The following is a 13,948-nucleotide window of genomic DNA, read 5'->3' on the forward strand; positions in this document are numbered from 1 at the left end:
AAGCAAGCAGAAGATATATTTGTCGTACTTCGATTAAATTTTATCATTTGAGAATAAAACATTCAATTTTACGATACCACAACTAGACGCTATAAACGCGCACGAACAAACTTGACAGTACACAACTACACGCACACGCATCGTTTCGAGATGCGGAAGGCTAAATAAATACATTAAGAAAACAGTGAAGAATAGACAAAATACTGTGGCAAACCAGACAACCAGAGAGAAACATAATCGGGACAAAGCAACCATCAACTGTCCTCGCCAAGGAAGGTCGCGTTTTTCGGTCGATACTACCGCATCCCGGACGCAGAGATCATCAACATTACCGGAGACAAAACTTTCTCCCGAAGAAGAAGAAGCAAAAGCAATAAGAAGCGAAAAACCTCACCTCTAATATGATGCCGCATCGTCAGACACCGCCTCGTAGTTGATTTAGATTTAGAAATACTCGCTTTATGCGACAAACCGGATCGCCCGACCGGTAGGATTCGATTGATTATTAGCAATAAGTTACTAGTGAAGACATAAGCAAGAGTTAACCTAGCAAATACAATGAGCGACGTTATCAAGTCCCGGCGTGAGCAATCACAGAAGCGAAAGATGCTACTCGCTCAAACCGTAAGTACAATTCCACAACAACATCGTCGAATTGGAGCATCAAAACATTAACGCTTTCAAATCGCAACAGTTCGGTGTGTCCTGTGTAGAAGACCTGAAGCATGTTCTCGGTACGGCGGAGGATTCACCAATCAACAAATCGCAACGATACGAGGACGAGGAAGCAACCTCTTCCAAAACGTCCCAAACAGCCGAAGGATTAGTGTATCGGGATTCGTCCACCTTTCTTAAGGTGCGTTCACGACTGACATGGTGCAATGTGTTACGAAGGCAAATTAATGCACATCTTCATCTTCTTTTAGGGCACACAATCGTCCAATCCGCACAATGATTACTGCCAGCACTTCGTGGATACCGGACAGCGGCCACAGAACTTTATTCGTGACGTCGGTTTAGCGGACCGGTTCGAGGAGTACCCGAAGCTGCGCGAACTGATCCGACTGAAGGATGAACTGATATCGGAAACTGCCACACCGCCGATGTACCTTCGAGCGGATCTGAAAACATTCGATCTAAAAACGCTCGGCACCAAGTTCGACGTGATTCTCATCGAACCGCCGTTGGAGGAGTATGCGCGCGGTGGAGCGGCCGTAGCTGCCGGTGCTCCACGTAACTTTTGGTCGTGGGATGAAATTCTAGCACTGGACATTGGCGAAGTGGCTGCTCATCGGAGCTTCGTTTTTTTGTGGTGCGGTAGTTCCGAGGGGCTAGACATGGGTCGCAACTGTCTGCGCAAGTGGGGCTTCCGAAGGTGTGAAGACATCTGCTGGATACGAACCAACATCGCTTCGCCGGGCCATTCGAAAATTCTCGAACCGAAGGCGGTGTTTCAGCGCACGAAGGAGCATTGCCTAATGGGTATTAAGGGCACGGTACGCCGCTCAACCGACGGCGATTTCATCCATGCGAACGTGGACATCGATCTGATCATTTCGGAGGAGGCAGATTTCGGAAGCTTAGAGAAACCGATCGAAATTTTTCACATCATCGAACACTTCTGTCTGGGCCGGCGCCGATTGCATATCTTTGGGCGCGATTCTACGATACGGCCCGGCTGGGTAACGATCGGGCCGGAACTGACCAACTCGAACTTTAATAGCGAATTGTATGCCAACTCGTTCGAAGAAAATCCGACCACCGGTTGTACCGAGCGTATTGAAGCGTTGCGACCAAAAAGTCCTCCAGCAAACGGGAAGGTGTTACGGGGCCGTGGCCGTGGTTTTCCCCGTATTCGGGGGAGATCGCGAGTGTAGAATTGTACGGCAATACTGCCCCCCGGGTCGAACAGTGGTGCATAAAAGGGGAGGGAGCGGTGACGAAAAATTCCTTCCATTATGTTTTTTTTTATCCATTTCATTTCAATTAAACAATCGCAAGCAAATTACGCAAATAACAAATAAAAACATAATATTTTCAAAAAAAAGCTTAATGATTACTCGTCGCTTTCGTACTCGCAGTTTGGATCACGATTCACTACCGGTATGTTGGTGGCTGACATTTTTTGTTGCTGTTCCAAATGCCGGTTCAAGTGACGCATATAGATATCCAATTCATCTTCACTTTCCTCTGCCTGATCTACGCTCATGTTCAAAGCATCCTCGTTGCGGTCATTCGAGTCCTGTTCGTCCTCTTTATCAAAATACTTTTCTTCGGCATCCTGATTTATCTCAACTAGATCATCGTACTTCTCCGAATCGTCCACCTGCGTGTAGTCGAACTCTTCGTCCTCACCCGCTATAAACCGTGCGTGCATAATACCAATGAACTCGTCCCGCAGCAGTTCCCGTTCGCCTGCCGTCATCAAGTGCGTTGGCATCCTTTTCTGCCGGGCACGCTTTTGACGTGCCTGACGTAGCTCGGCTACACGCACTTTTTCATCGTCGTCGAAATTACCCCACTGAGAACTGGAACAGCCCGGCGGTGAGTTTGGGCGCGATCGGTCCAGCTGGTCCCGTGAATCATCCCCATCCGGCTGTAGTTGTCTTTCTTCTGATTTCTGCTCCTGCAGTGTTTTCTCAGTCCGATCTTTATCGATTTGTTTCAGCAAGATGCCAACCACACTCTGTGGCGTTGGGACACGCGCATCCCGTTCCTGCTTCTCGCGTTCTGTCATGAACTGACCCACGAGCTGTTCGTACAGCAGCGGATCACGTGCCATCATCTCCGTCTCGGTGAAATACGTCCCATCGTCACACATCTGTTGCAGTGCCGCATATCGACGATTGCGTACTTCGATCGCACGACCTCCATTGCGTAGTTTACGGATACGCTCCAAATGATACTGGATCTCGTATTTTTCATCCGGACTGTAGGCTTGCGTTTGTTCTGCCTGCTCGAAGTATCGCAGATGCTCGTCATGTATAAAAAATCCGAAACGATATAGAAACGTGCCATGGCTTTCGTTAAGCACATCGCGAAGAATCGTTTGCTTCTCGTACAGGGTTAGCTCGGGATCGTTTATTTGCTGATTTTTATAAAATACCCGCTGATTGTTAACTATGTGCTCGATGATATCGGTTTCGCTCACCAACGATGCAGTGGCTGCAGGGCAATGCGCATCTGGTGTTGCCTGTAAAGAAAGCAAAACGATATTAATCTCCTACTTTGCCTACTAAATGTCTCGTTGAATTACCTTTGAATCTGTCCCCATCCTCTTTTTTCTGATTAAAATTAGCTTCACAGCTGTGGTATGCACGGATCAGGACACCACCAAACGAATGATTTGTTTACCAACAACGACGCAATGAAGCTGTGCGTATGTGTGTGAGTGTTTGCGTGCGTGAAGCGTTTCAAGCGTTTCACTACCGGAAGCAGGAAGCGTTTCCACCAATGGAAATACGAAACGAATTTAATTCGCTATTATAAATTATATATGATATTGACCAAAAAAACCCAAAAGGGTTTCTTCACAAGACTCAGGCCCATAGCACTTTGTATTTCGATTGTATGATCGAACATTGATTGCTGGCATCGAAATGCAACGTGTGCATGTGTGCATGTGTTGTGTGCATTCACGTGGTGCATAAATTAGCCATTTAACGGATGCACTTTGCCGTATGTTGTTCGATTGCGATTCACTATTTAATTGCATTATTACATGTCCGTATAGTTTCCCACGACTGAAGGACGATTTGGCGGGAACACTAAACACACACAACAGTTGTTGGAAAAGCGGTGCGTAATGTTCTCAAAGCATTGGACACAAAATTGGAGTTTTGAATTTTGATTTGCTGACAATTTGAACGACGAACTATTAAGGATCCATCCACCCGGACTGTGTCTAGCAGAAGATCAGCACACGACTTGGCTTGGAAAAACCGACAAAGTTTAGTGTTTTTTTCCTACGAGTTATCTAGTGGTTAAGTCAATCATGCCTTGTTTCCTCTTCGGTAGCTATGCTGCTGTGCACAGACTAATTGATAATCCCTTGATAATTATATCTTTTCATTTGTAATAGCCACAATCAAATCTTACATTTTGAGGTACTTTTGACCGTCGTTTTTTGGCAATATGATATTTATCCAGCAAGACACCATCATAAAGAGCGTCATAATCTTAATAAGAACATGGAAGGCAAAGTGATTTCTTCGCTCCATCTAAAGTTCGCTGCAATACCTTTAAAGGACCTGTAAAGGATGGACATTGTTATGTGAAAATGGTAATACAAGCCGACCACATCTCAACAGCATGCAATCGCCTTGATGAACATTCCTAAATCGTAAGTCCACCATTAACAAGCAACCGATCCTCAAGATCACACAAAACTGATCCAACGATCAGCTTTTCATAGCGTTTCCAGATCAGTCCATTTTTTATTGAACAAGTTTGTGGTTAGCGGTGGTGTTGTGCTTTTTATTTGTTTTTTTTTTTATTTATTCAAACATCATTTTGTCCGTGTTGTAATATAAAGACTCAAGGAGCAAATGCAAATGTAGAGGAAGAAACCACTAGAAGATAACTTTTCAACATAAGCCAAATGATCTATCAAAACCGTTGTGAGAATATTCAAGATCATCACAGCTCATACCGGAACTAGACTCATAATCTAGCTTGCAAATTAAAAAAGCGGAACTAGCATTTAAATTACCCTACAAAAGCATCATCATTAAAGGAGTTTCCACATAGGGAAGAAACAATCAAACGAACAGTGTGACTAACAGCATTTTTACAAACATTACCAGCCACCTTCCAACAACTTATGACGTTTTCAATTGAATGTCCGTTTTTGATTGCGTTGATCGATAATGTGTTACGGGATAATTACGGAACGTGGAGAATAAAAGAAATCGGCTCCGAAAAGAACATTGCCCCAATGGCGGGGGGCTGTTGTAACTGCACTGCATCTAGTCAGCAATTACAAACGTACTAACGAGCTCACGAGAACGCGAATTTTAACGGTAGGGATTTGCGCTTGCGTTCGCGCAAACGTTTCCCAGCATTGTTTAACGATGGGAAAGTGTGCATCGATCAGCTGAAGAAGAGTGCGTTTTGTTACCCCTTTTACCAATACTATGTTCTATAAAAGAAGCAAACAAGCACTCTTTCTATATATAAACAATACATTTGTTTAGGTTGATCATGGAAAGTGGCTTTCTGTCTCACATCCTTACGCATTGACTAGTTGGGGACATTTGAAAACAGATTAATGCGATGAGTCCTTTTCAGTGTTCATCTCATCTCACGCACACATCCAACAATCGGCGGGAAACGTGCGTCGATGCGTTGGATGCTGCGTATTGCTTATCAGTACATCATGATCACACCACCGCCACCATTCGCCAATTCATTTCACGATTCCGGAAAACTAATCAAAAGGGTTTGCTCCCAAGGGTGTGCGACGGGTGGAAACGTATCAGTAAGTTCTAGTAAACGCACCCGGCGCATTCTTCTTCTCCTCCATCTTCAACCCTGCCAATCTACGTCAGATCGATCGATCAGTGGCACTAGTTTTCCTACCGCACCGGGTGCGTAAGTATAAATAGGGCAGTTTTACAACCGGATACGTTTAAAACTATTCTAAAGCTTCTCCGGTCAACTTGCCTTTCCCCGGGTGTGGCAAACTAGTGATGCGGAGTTGTAGTGCTAGTGTTTCAAATGTGTTTCGAAGATTTAATAACTCAATAAAAATGTTTTCAGTGCCAGTAAGAAGTACGTGTACGCACAAGTGATAACCGTAGGGAAATTAATTGCCCTACTACTCAAATAATTTGAATGATGACGATGATGCTGATGAAGCTTACTTCCATTACAGGCATTACGACGAGTGCAGTGTTTTTGGTTGGACTTTTTAGTCAAATTAGTGGCCAAACGGATTACTGTGATCCTACGCTATGTAGTAAGTGTTCCAGCAGTCGTGTATTGAGCATTATTAGGCCTGAAGTGTTGCTTGTTTAACATACAGCGTCATTCGGTACCGATTCCTCTTGTGATTACAGAAAACAACCTAGTGCATGTGGGATGTGGCAAAAGCGATAACTACGGTCCTTACTGTCCTGTCGATCGACAGCTGGTGCCCATCACGGAGGAGGTAAAGACCTTCATCCTGGATCTGCATAACGTGTTCCGAGCGACTACCGCGCGTGGTGAGGTGAACAACTACGCATCAGCCTCCCGCATGCCAACGCTGGTAGGTGGTGATCGCTCACCAAAACGATCGTTCATTTCAAGTGACCAGAAATACTCACACTGTTGCCTTACATTCTGTAGATCTGGGACGAAGAGCTCCAGAAGTTAGCGGAATATAACGTTAAAACCTGCATCTACGGACACGATTACTGTCGCAACACGAAGCTGTTCCCTCTGGTCGGACAAAACATAGCTGCCAACTCGTTTTATGGCATGGAAGTGACGCCACTAGATACGATGACCGAGCTGCTGCACAGTTGGTACGGCGAGAACGAGAATGCCAATCAGGATTACATCGATTCGTATCCGCTACTCGGCCAAGATCCACCGTACGCAAAATATTATATGTTCTTTTGTTTTTTTTTTGGTTCCCATTCAGGAGACTGTTCTGCTGTAATGACTTATCCTTTTTTCCCATTATTTTCTCCCTCACAGAAAAGATATTGGACACTTTACGCAGATTGTAATGGACAAGGCAACAGCAGTCGGATGCGCCATGATACAGTACACACAAAACGAGCAGGGACACGACTGGGTGCATCAGAACTACGTCTGCAACTATTCGAACTCGATCGCACGCGGACATCCGGTGTACGTGAAGGGTAATCCGTGCGAGCTATGCGTGACGGGTTGCAGCACCGCTTATCCCGGACTCTGTAACATTGGCGAGCCGGTGCAACCTACGGCAGCGTGGTGAAAGGGCGTTGTGTGTCCCGCAAAAACTATATTAATGTAATTTATTCTACCATAACCAGACCGTAATCCTTGTCTTTCTGCTTCATTCATTTGCCACTGTACGTTCCCCGGGCATGGACAATGATTATTAAATGTAACGATCTACGATACGAGCGCTAAAAAATGAGTTATGCTGTGTTGTGTACTGCGAGTTTTGCAAGAATTCCTTTGAAATGTACGTGGTTTTACTATTTACAACGTAGTGGCAGCAATGGAAGCGGATCGACCATCAATCGAAATCCTTTTTTCCGTCATGTTGAGGAGTTAATTTGCGTGTTTTTACATTTGATTAAACACGTCCATTAACTCTGGTACATGATGATAAAAGCGAGCAGCGAACGGACAATATGACGATCTTGCTGGGGCGGTAGGTATTGTATTGTAAGGTGAATGATGGGTTTTTTTCAAGCAAAGCATTTTGTGCTACATAAACATGACTGAATCAGAGGATAAATAATGTTTGGGGCATGCACTTTGGCTTACCATTTTTCACGCTTTGTTGTCGGATGCGAATTTTAATCGGTACGACTATTCTTCACCAGACACTAACAATGCACGTGGAAGATCCAAACTTAACAGGATCTTTGGATGAACAAGGATGCACAAATAATTATGACCAGGGACATTTGCCGCTTCCCGCTCGCGCCCAGTGTGCTGCTTTGATCGGTTGACAAGCATCATTTGACAGCACACCTGAACGCTAGCAATCTTGTGCACGACTGTCAAGAGTGCGTATTGTTTACGATTTTACAAACGCGGGTTCGCAAGCAATTTGTGTTTATTTTCTAGTCTCGTTCCATCGATTCTTTTGCCTCATAGATATCAATTAAAAAGCAAAACATTTAACGAATAGGTACGTTAAACTACATCCTTTACTTGATTTGTGACTCGTGACTGTATTGTGCCTGTGCCGATAGTTTCAAACGCTTGCTACTTTTACGCGCGCTATTGCCGGACATCAGTGCTCTATCACCAGCAATCCCTTTAGTTTGTCGGTGTCGATGCAGCGGAAATTGCGAAAGAAATGCAAAACACAAGCTGCGAACTATCGGAAGCAGCAACCACAGCCGTGGATGACGAAGTAAATGGCAAATATCGGCAAAAGTACCGTCGATTAAAACGATACATGACCGATATGGTGTTTGTAAGTAAACCGCCCCCGTGAGGCCTGCTTCAGTGCTCCGATGTAGCACTCACGCACTGATTCGTTACAGGAAAATGCTGCATTATGTGATCACATAGCACAGGTGCAGGATAAAACGAGTCAGGTTAGCGAGGAGCGTCGATTTCTGTTGAAAAAGTTGCTGGATTATGAAAATGAACTGGAGACACAACTTGGTCGGCCTTGCAGCAAGCTGAACGAATTGATCGCGAACAGTTTACCACCGAAGCGACAGTACAAAAAGCGGGATAAAAGTGCTACTGTTAATGGAACACCAAACGCAAGCACCTCCGGCGAAGGCGGACCCGACACTCAAGATACTCAGGGAACTGCGCCGGATGGTGTGATAGAAAATGGAAAGGACGATGAAACGGATGGTAAATCCGGTTCAGTTGAACCAAATGGTGCGAAAAATGGGCATCGGGTAGGGAAAAAACGGGGACCATCGGGCAAAGGTGATGCAGCGGACGGTAAACCAAGAAGAAAGCCACGTGTTGGTGCAGTTTCGGCAAAGAAGCGCATGGCTAACATTACGGTTGACCAGTCGGGCCATCCAGTGTACCCGATCACGGTCGGTGGCTTTACTGTACAAAATCTGGGTGAAATCGTTCCAGAACGAGCGGCTTATCATACAGAGTGTACGATTTATCCTATTGGCTACACAATCACGCGACCGTACGGTCACTATAAGGATCCGGAAAAGCGGTGCAACTATACCTGCCGCATACTGGACGATGGTGAAAGGCCACGATTCGAAATCGTACCCGAATGCACGGATCCCACCGGTGTACCGTCGGCAAACGAATCGGACGAAATGAAAGTGACGGGTGTGGCAGAGGATACCATCAGCGGTCCCACAACAGATGTTTGTCATGCAGAGCTGTTGCACAGGATCAATACGGCGCTTAACATTCGCTCGATTGATTCCCGTCCGTTGGGTGATTGGTTCTTTGGTCTAGCTCACCCGACCATCGCGAACCTAATACATAGTTTTCCGAGTGCGAAAGAGTGTACGAATTACAGGGGCATCAAGAAGGAAAACACAGCCAATGTGGATAAAGAGAACGATGATCCGGCAATCAGCTACGATGCATTGTTGCGACACATCACGATCTCGACGTATCGTACGGTGCCGGAAATTAAGGAAGAACCACCGGATGAATTGTTTGACCACTCGGACGGTAACTCGTTCAGCTTGTCGGTGTAGCTAAGTATCTGTCATTGATGTATATAGACGAAATGTAGTTGTGGAAAAAACAAGGGTGAAAATAATGGGTAAATACAATCGGTACCGCTTCAGGCGCACCGGAACTGTCGACACAAGGAATAAAAACCCCATTCCGCGGGGGCATTTTAAACGTTCATACAAAGCAGAACGGACGGAAGAAGCTTTTCCTTCCTTTTCTCAATACCAAGGAATACATCCACCAGTAGGGCAATAAAGCGAAACTCTTCTTTTCAAAAACTATCCACCAGCGTTTTTGTTTCAATAAGGAAAGTATTCCTGTTGTGGCTGTTTATGTTTTGAGTAAATTTATTTTCCTGGTCTGTTTCACAGATTAATTTGCGCAGCCTAAAAGGGCAGTCTTTCATGTATCGAACCTTCGGAGCGGTAGATAAAAAAATCATACAATTTACAAAACCTCCACTGTGTTGCCCGGTCCCGTTCCCGTCCTTGCTAACCACTCCCGAGGCGAGGTGTGCTGATTCGAAAGCCTTTGTTTGAACCGTGCCTAGATGCAAAAGCAAGCGGATTAAAAGGCAAACTTCCTTGAAAAGAAAATCCCACATAATTTGATCAGCACTGTTAGCTGCAACCCACCATTGATCCTATTCTTATCCTGCTCTAATGTGCATCGTCCATCGTTTTTTATATCACCATAATAACCCCCCACACGTTATGCTATAAGTACATCACTATACAGTTGATCTACTTGTTTGTTTCGTTTATACATAATCTCACGGAAATCTTTACTGCCTAGGTTTGTTATCGGTCTCAATTCGACATGAAAAGCGCAGTCCATTGTTTAATGTGTTTGTTTGTTGGTAGTACGATGCGTTAGTTAAGAATATTAGTAATGTTAGTAGTTAACGTTGAATATATCATTTTCTATCGTCTAAGGCTCCACACACACACAAAACACGGTCGCCTTAAACGATTTTCCTATACGATGCACTATCGATGCTGGACCATCCCAAACGAAGCGCTGAGTCAATGATTGGACCGTCAAATTTTAGCTTGAGTCGCGAGTGAATAAAATAAACAAAACATTGCAAACATCCCCGACAGAAAAAAAGAAAGATATAAAACGGTATCCCTGCTTCCTAGCGTACATAATTATATCCGTTTGCTTTGCCTTATATTGGATTTCGTTTTGATTTCTCCTTCCGGCACCATGTTTGTTTCTCCTCGTTTGAGCTTCGTCTACCATTTTGTCTTCGTTGTGTTTCAGAACACTTTTTCCTTTTTTTTTCTTTTGAGGAGCTAAAGAAGCACGCAAAGCACACAGCTTATATACACACCTACCGCCTAAGCGGTCGGTTCAGTACAGTTTGGTGTTGATGCAGCTGGGCAGTTTGGACTGAAGCAAACGTGGACGAAGCTGCCGATGGAGATGGCGATGGTTGACGATGGTGCGATCGATGATGGTGCTGCTTTTGGGAATTGTGAAGTCGATATTGTTGCTGTTGCTGCTGTTGTTGCTGAAACATGAACGCAGACGTAGAGGACGATAGTGGAGGCGTTAGACCACGAACATTCGTCCCACCACCGCCGGGTGTTAGTGGTTGCGATAGGGCCGCCTTTCCGGGTTTCGTTCGGCCACGGAACAGTGCATTGGTAAGGGCAACCACAATGGAGAACAACTTAAGGGGTGTTTCACTAGAAAAGGACAGGAAACAAATCAACCAATTGAACTGTATTTATGTGTTGGTCACCATACTTACCATACGTCCACCTTTGGTGTGGCTTCATTAGCGCTGATAATGAACAGTGGAAAGAGAACCGAAAACACGCATCCACTGATCACGATCGAGTTAGGCAGCTCGGACAGCACTGCTAGCGGCAGCCCGAAGCCTAAAAAGTATGGCCAGTTCTGTTCGATGTAAGTCAGTCGTTTGTGCAGCTCCCAGCCCATATTGAACCACTTGTACTCGAAGGCATACAGTGAGCAGAGTAGACTCATATGCACTATGTAGATCGCACTACAGGCAAACGGTACCGGAACGGGTAAATATTTTACCAACGTGCTTTGGAGCAGAAACAGAATCTGAATCAGCAAGCTGATAAGCGTATCGGCGATCAGTTTGCTGATGCTCGGTATAAGCTGAGGGCGACCCTTGCGGAACTTGTACGCCGAATCCGCAATGTCCTGAAACCAGAGGCTATTTACGATCTTGCTGAGTAGAAATAGTGGAGCTACCCAGAAGGAGTTGAACAGCAGCGAAAGCGACGGCTGCATCCAGCCCCACACCGTTGTCATGGTGGTCGAGTTGCGGAACAGATACCACAGAAAGAGATGTAGCCCGGGCAGGACGGCATACTCGAAAAATAGGATGCTGAGCATAAATATTCCGCCATTCAGTAGCGAACACTGAAGGACACGCTTTAGCACCTTGGATTCTCTGTCGGAGAGGGGGAAGAGAAATGTACCTTCAGGCTTTCGAAAGGCGAACAAAAGAAGTTACACTCGATTACTTACTCTATGCGCTTAGAAACGAGCGAATTCGATGACGGTGTACGAGGTTGCGACGATAAGCTTTCCTTCGTTCGGGGAGCAGATCCCGAGAGGAGAGGTTTTGTCGTAGGCTGGGATAGCTTTCGGTTGGCCTCTTTGTCCAGATAGAACACTACCGTGATGCCCTTGATACTGTCCAGGATCCCGTGCAGCACAGTGGTGCCTATTCTCTACAACGCAACAGTAGCAAACACAAAGAGGGAAGGTGAAATTTCGATCATAACAATCGCGAGGAAAGAGCTAACTTACACATAACGTTTCCATCGTGTTGGCCAAGATTGTGCTGCTTGCATGTGTTACAGAATGATGTGGGGACACAGACCGTAGCTAAACCTATTGCCCTGAGGGGTTGTAATTGCGAGTAACTTAGGATGACGAAAACTGCAAAGCAATGTTAAAAACACAAGCAATAGAAGGAGAGTATGTAATGTTGTTGTTAAGGGAACGATCAACAATCGAAGTTATGTATGAGTTAACCACACACGGAATTCTGGTTTTTGCGTTTTTGAGGAACTAGGCGAGTTTATAAATAAAAATACGTCGTTGAAGATGGAAATCATACAAAACGATGGTAATAACGGACGACAACAGGACAACGGAACACCTTGTGAGTGAGTGCGACCGAGACGGAAAACGTAACCGAAACGTGCGCGACCGGGATGGATGCCCCTTTGACAGCTTTTGTTTACAGCCAGCGCGGAAGATGAAATTGCGTCTGAAGTGTCAACAATCTTGCGGTAGGCGAAATAAAAGTGCCAACGGTGCTAAAACCGCACACGAAGCGATAGATAAGATTAACTCGATTTTGTTTAATCACCAGAATTAGCGCAATGAGCTTACGGAATAGGAACAGTTTTCCAGGGAGAGCTGGATGTTTGTCAACTACACCTGAGGAACCACTGGGAATGATACAAATCATCTGTTAAAAAGACGGATTCTCATTTCGAGCAGTGTTTGACTGTGTGTGTGCACAAATTCGAGCAGAAAGTGACAGAGACAGAGAGTTGCTCAAAATGCAAAAGAGAAAAAAGCACAAACTTTGCTCAAAACTCAGCAGCTGACGAATCTGTCAACGGAGATACGCGTCGAAACAGTTGTGTTTACAATTTTCTGCTACACGCACGAAGAATGTTGTGAAAAAAGTATTGAGGGGAGGCGAACGTGTTTATCTACAGTTTAATTTCTACGGCCTCCAAATGGTCATTTTCGGCGTGTACATCGTGAACAAATCCGGTGGGTTGATATTCAACCTGGACCACAACTTGCCCAAAATAGAAACGGAGAAAACGTTCAGCTATCCGTTGGACATCAATCTGGAGTATGAACCGAAAAGGATTTCCGTTGCATTCGGCCAGCGTGATGGAATCAATGGTAAGCGTATTTGTCAATGAATGGTACTGATTCACCAGTAATCGATCGCTTATTTGTAGTGGGCCATCATTTGATAAGTGTCAACGGGATGCAGGTAAATGGGGCGGTTCTCGAGGATGGTCGGGACGTGAAGGAAATTATCGAAAGTAAGGATAGCTATCCGCTGTCGTTAAAGTTCAGTCGACCGAAGATGACAACGAATGAGAAGATTTTTCTGGCCAGCATGTTCTACCCACTGTTTGCCATTGCCAGCCAGCTAAGCCCGGAACCGAAAAGCAGCGGCATTGAGGTGCTGGAAGCCGACACATTCCGATTGCACTGCTTCCAGACGCTGACCGGCGTAAAGTTTATGATATTCGCGGAAAACATGCAGACGGGTATCGATGTGCTGCTGAGGCGAATTTATGAGCTGTACGCCGATTACGTATTGAAGAATCCGTTCTACTCGCTCGAAATGCCGATCCGTTGTGAGCTGTTCGATACGAATCTGCAGGCGTTGTTGGATCAAGTGGAGAAAGGCGGCGTGGCTAACATTTAAGTGATGATGAATCGTTTAACATAAATTAATCGACATAATACAAGCCTATAGCTTCAAGGAAAGTAGCACTTTTCATAGAAGTGAAAGAAATTTTGTGCAGACAATCAAAGAAAAACCATTTTCGTGCTCCACGCAAGTAGCTCAGTGCGTTTCGAG

The 13,948-nt window shown here is 45.1% G+C and overlaps 6 protein-coding genes across 6 annotated transcripts; 4 read left to right on the forward strand and 2 right to left on the reverse strand.

Moving 5' to 3' along the window:
- The first annotated feature begins 238 nt into the window (after positions 1-238).
- Positions 239-1,938, forward strand: LOC125764097 (N6-adenosine-methyltransferase non-catalytic subunit). Its single transcript, XM_049427952.1, has 3 exons — positions 239-624; positions 695-856; positions 927-1,938. Exons 1-3 carry the CDS (start codon positions 559-561, stop codon positions 1,875-1,877), a joined length of 1,179 nt encoding a protein of 392 aa, XP_049283909.1. The 5' UTR covers positions 239-558; the 3' UTR covers positions 1,878-1,938.
- Positions 1,939-2,040: 102 nt separating this feature from the next.
- Positions 2,041-3,897, reverse strand: LOC125764098 (coiled-coil domain-containing protein 97). The gene is made up of 2 exons (XM_049427953.1): positions 3,257-3,897; positions 2,041-3,193 (listed from the first exon to the last, which is right to left on the reverse strand). The coding sequence occupies exons 1-2, from the start codon at positions 3,272-3,274 to the stop codon at positions 2,057-2,059; spliced, it is 1,155 nt and encodes a 384-aa protein (XP_049283910.1). The 5' UTR covers positions 3,275-3,897; the 3' UTR covers positions 2,041-2,056.
- Positions 3,898-5,614: 1,717 nt separating this feature from the next.
- On the forward strand, positions 5,615-7,111 carry LOC125764102 (antigen 5 like allergen Cul n 1-like). Its single transcript, XM_049427956.1, has 5 exons — positions 5,615-5,772; positions 5,876-5,959; positions 6,060-6,250; positions 6,331-6,578; positions 6,685-7,111. Exons 1-5 carry the CDS (start codon positions 5,691-5,693, stop codon positions 6,944-6,946), a joined length of 867 nt encoding a protein of 288 aa, XP_049283913.1. The 5' UTR covers positions 5,615-5,690; the 3' UTR covers positions 6,947-7,111.
- Positions 7,112-7,315: 204 nt separating this feature from the next.
- LOC125764095 (transforming growth factor beta regulator 1) lies at positions 7,316-10,412 on the forward strand. Its single transcript, XM_049427950.1, has 2 exons — positions 7,316-8,128; positions 8,199-10,412. The coding sequence occupies exons 1-2, from the start codon at positions 8,009-8,011 to the stop codon at positions 9,351-9,353; spliced, it is 1,275 nt and encodes a 424-aa protein (XP_049283907.1). The 5' UTR covers positions 7,316-8,008; the 3' UTR covers positions 9,354-10,412.
- LOC125764096 (etoposide-induced protein 2.4 homolog) lies at positions 9,665-12,247 on the reverse strand. The gene is made up of 4 exons (XM_049427951.1): positions 12,133-12,247; positions 11,848-12,053; positions 11,093-11,770; positions 9,665-11,027 (listed from the first exon to the last, which is right to left on the reverse strand). The coding sequence occupies exons 1-4, from the start codon at positions 12,145-12,147 to the stop codon at positions 10,670-10,672; spliced, it is 1,257 nt and encodes a 418-aa protein (XP_049283908.1). The 5' UTR covers positions 12,148-12,247; the 3' UTR covers positions 9,665-10,669.
- A 565-nt stretch (positions 12,248-12,812) lies between these two features.
- On the forward strand, positions 12,813-13,854 carry LOC125764103 (trafficking protein particle complex subunit 4). Its single transcript, XM_049427957.1, has 2 exons — positions 12,813-13,254; positions 13,314-13,854. The coding sequence occupies exons 1-2, from the start codon at positions 13,080-13,082 to the stop codon at positions 13,790-13,792; spliced, it is 654 nt and encodes a 217-aa protein (XP_049283914.1). The 5' UTR covers positions 12,813-13,079; the 3' UTR covers positions 13,793-13,854.
- The last annotated feature ends 94 nt before the right edge of the window (positions 13,855-13,948 follow it).

The sequence above is a fragment of the Anopheles funestus genome, chromosome 2RL, assembly GCF_943734845.2.
Source record: "Anopheles funestus chromosome 2RL, idAnoFuneDA-416_04, whole genome shotgun sequence".
NCBI classification, from domain to species: domain Eukaryota; kingdom Metazoa; phylum Arthropoda; class Insecta; order Diptera; family Culicidae; genus Anopheles; species Anopheles funestus.

What these genes read in the sequence shown, in the direction of transcription:
- LOC125764097 (XM_049427952.1), top strand. Translation starts at nt 559, where the DNA reads ATGAGCGACGTTATCAAGTCCCGGCGTGAGCAATCACAGAAGCGAAAG. An exon ending in AGATGCTACTCGCTCAAACC is followed by an intron (nt 625 to 694) that starts GTAAGTACAATT and finishes AAATCGCAACAG; the next exon opens with TTCGGTGTGTCCTGTGTAGA. An exon ending in ATTCGTCCACCTTTCTTAAG is followed by an intron (nt 857 to 926) that starts GTGCGTTCACGA and finishes ATCTTCTTTTAG; the next exon opens with GGCACACAATCGTCCAATCC.
- LOC125764102 (XM_049427956.1), top strand. Translation starts at nt 5,691, where the DNA reads ATGCGGAGTTGTAGTGCTAGTGTTTCAAATGTGTTTCGAAGATTTAAT. An exon ending in CTGTGATCCTACGCTATGTA is followed by an intron (nt 5,960 to 6,059) that starts GTAAGTGTTCCA and finishes TTGTGATTACAG; the next exon opens with AAAACAACCTAGTGCATGTG. An exon ending in CTACTCGGCCAAGATCCACC is followed by an intron (nt 6,579 to 6,684) that starts GTACGCAAAATA and finishes TCTCCCTCACAG; the next exon opens with AAAAGATATTGGACACTTTA.
- LOC125764095 (XM_049427950.1), top strand. Translation starts at nt 8,009, where the DNA reads ATGCAAAACACAAGCTGCGAACTATCGGAAGCAGCAACCACAGCCGTG. An exon ending in ACATGACCGATATGGTGTTT is followed by an intron (nt 8,129 to 8,198) that starts GTAAGTAAACCG and finishes GATTCGTTACAG; the next exon opens with GAAAATGCTGCATTATGTGA.
- LOC125764096 (XM_049427951.1), bottom strand. An exon ending in CTCGTTTCTAAGCGCATAGA is followed by an intron (nt 11,771 to 11,847) that starts GTAAGTAATCGA and finishes CCTCTCCGACAG; the next exon opens with AGAATCCAAGGTGCTAAAGC. An exon ending in ACACCAAAGGTGGACGTATG is followed by an intron (nt 11,028 to 11,092) that starts GTAAGTATGGTG and finishes GTCCTTTTCTAG; the next exon opens with TGAAACACCCCTTAAGTTGT.
- LOC125764103 (XM_049427957.1), top strand. Translation starts at nt 13,080, where the DNA reads ATGGTCATTTTCGGCGTGTACATCGTGAACAAATCCGGTGGGTTGATA. An exon ending in CCAGCGTGATGGAATCAATG is followed by an intron (nt 13,255 to 13,313) that starts GTAAGCGTATTT and finishes GCTTATTTGTAG; the next exon opens with TGGGCCATCATTTGATAAGT.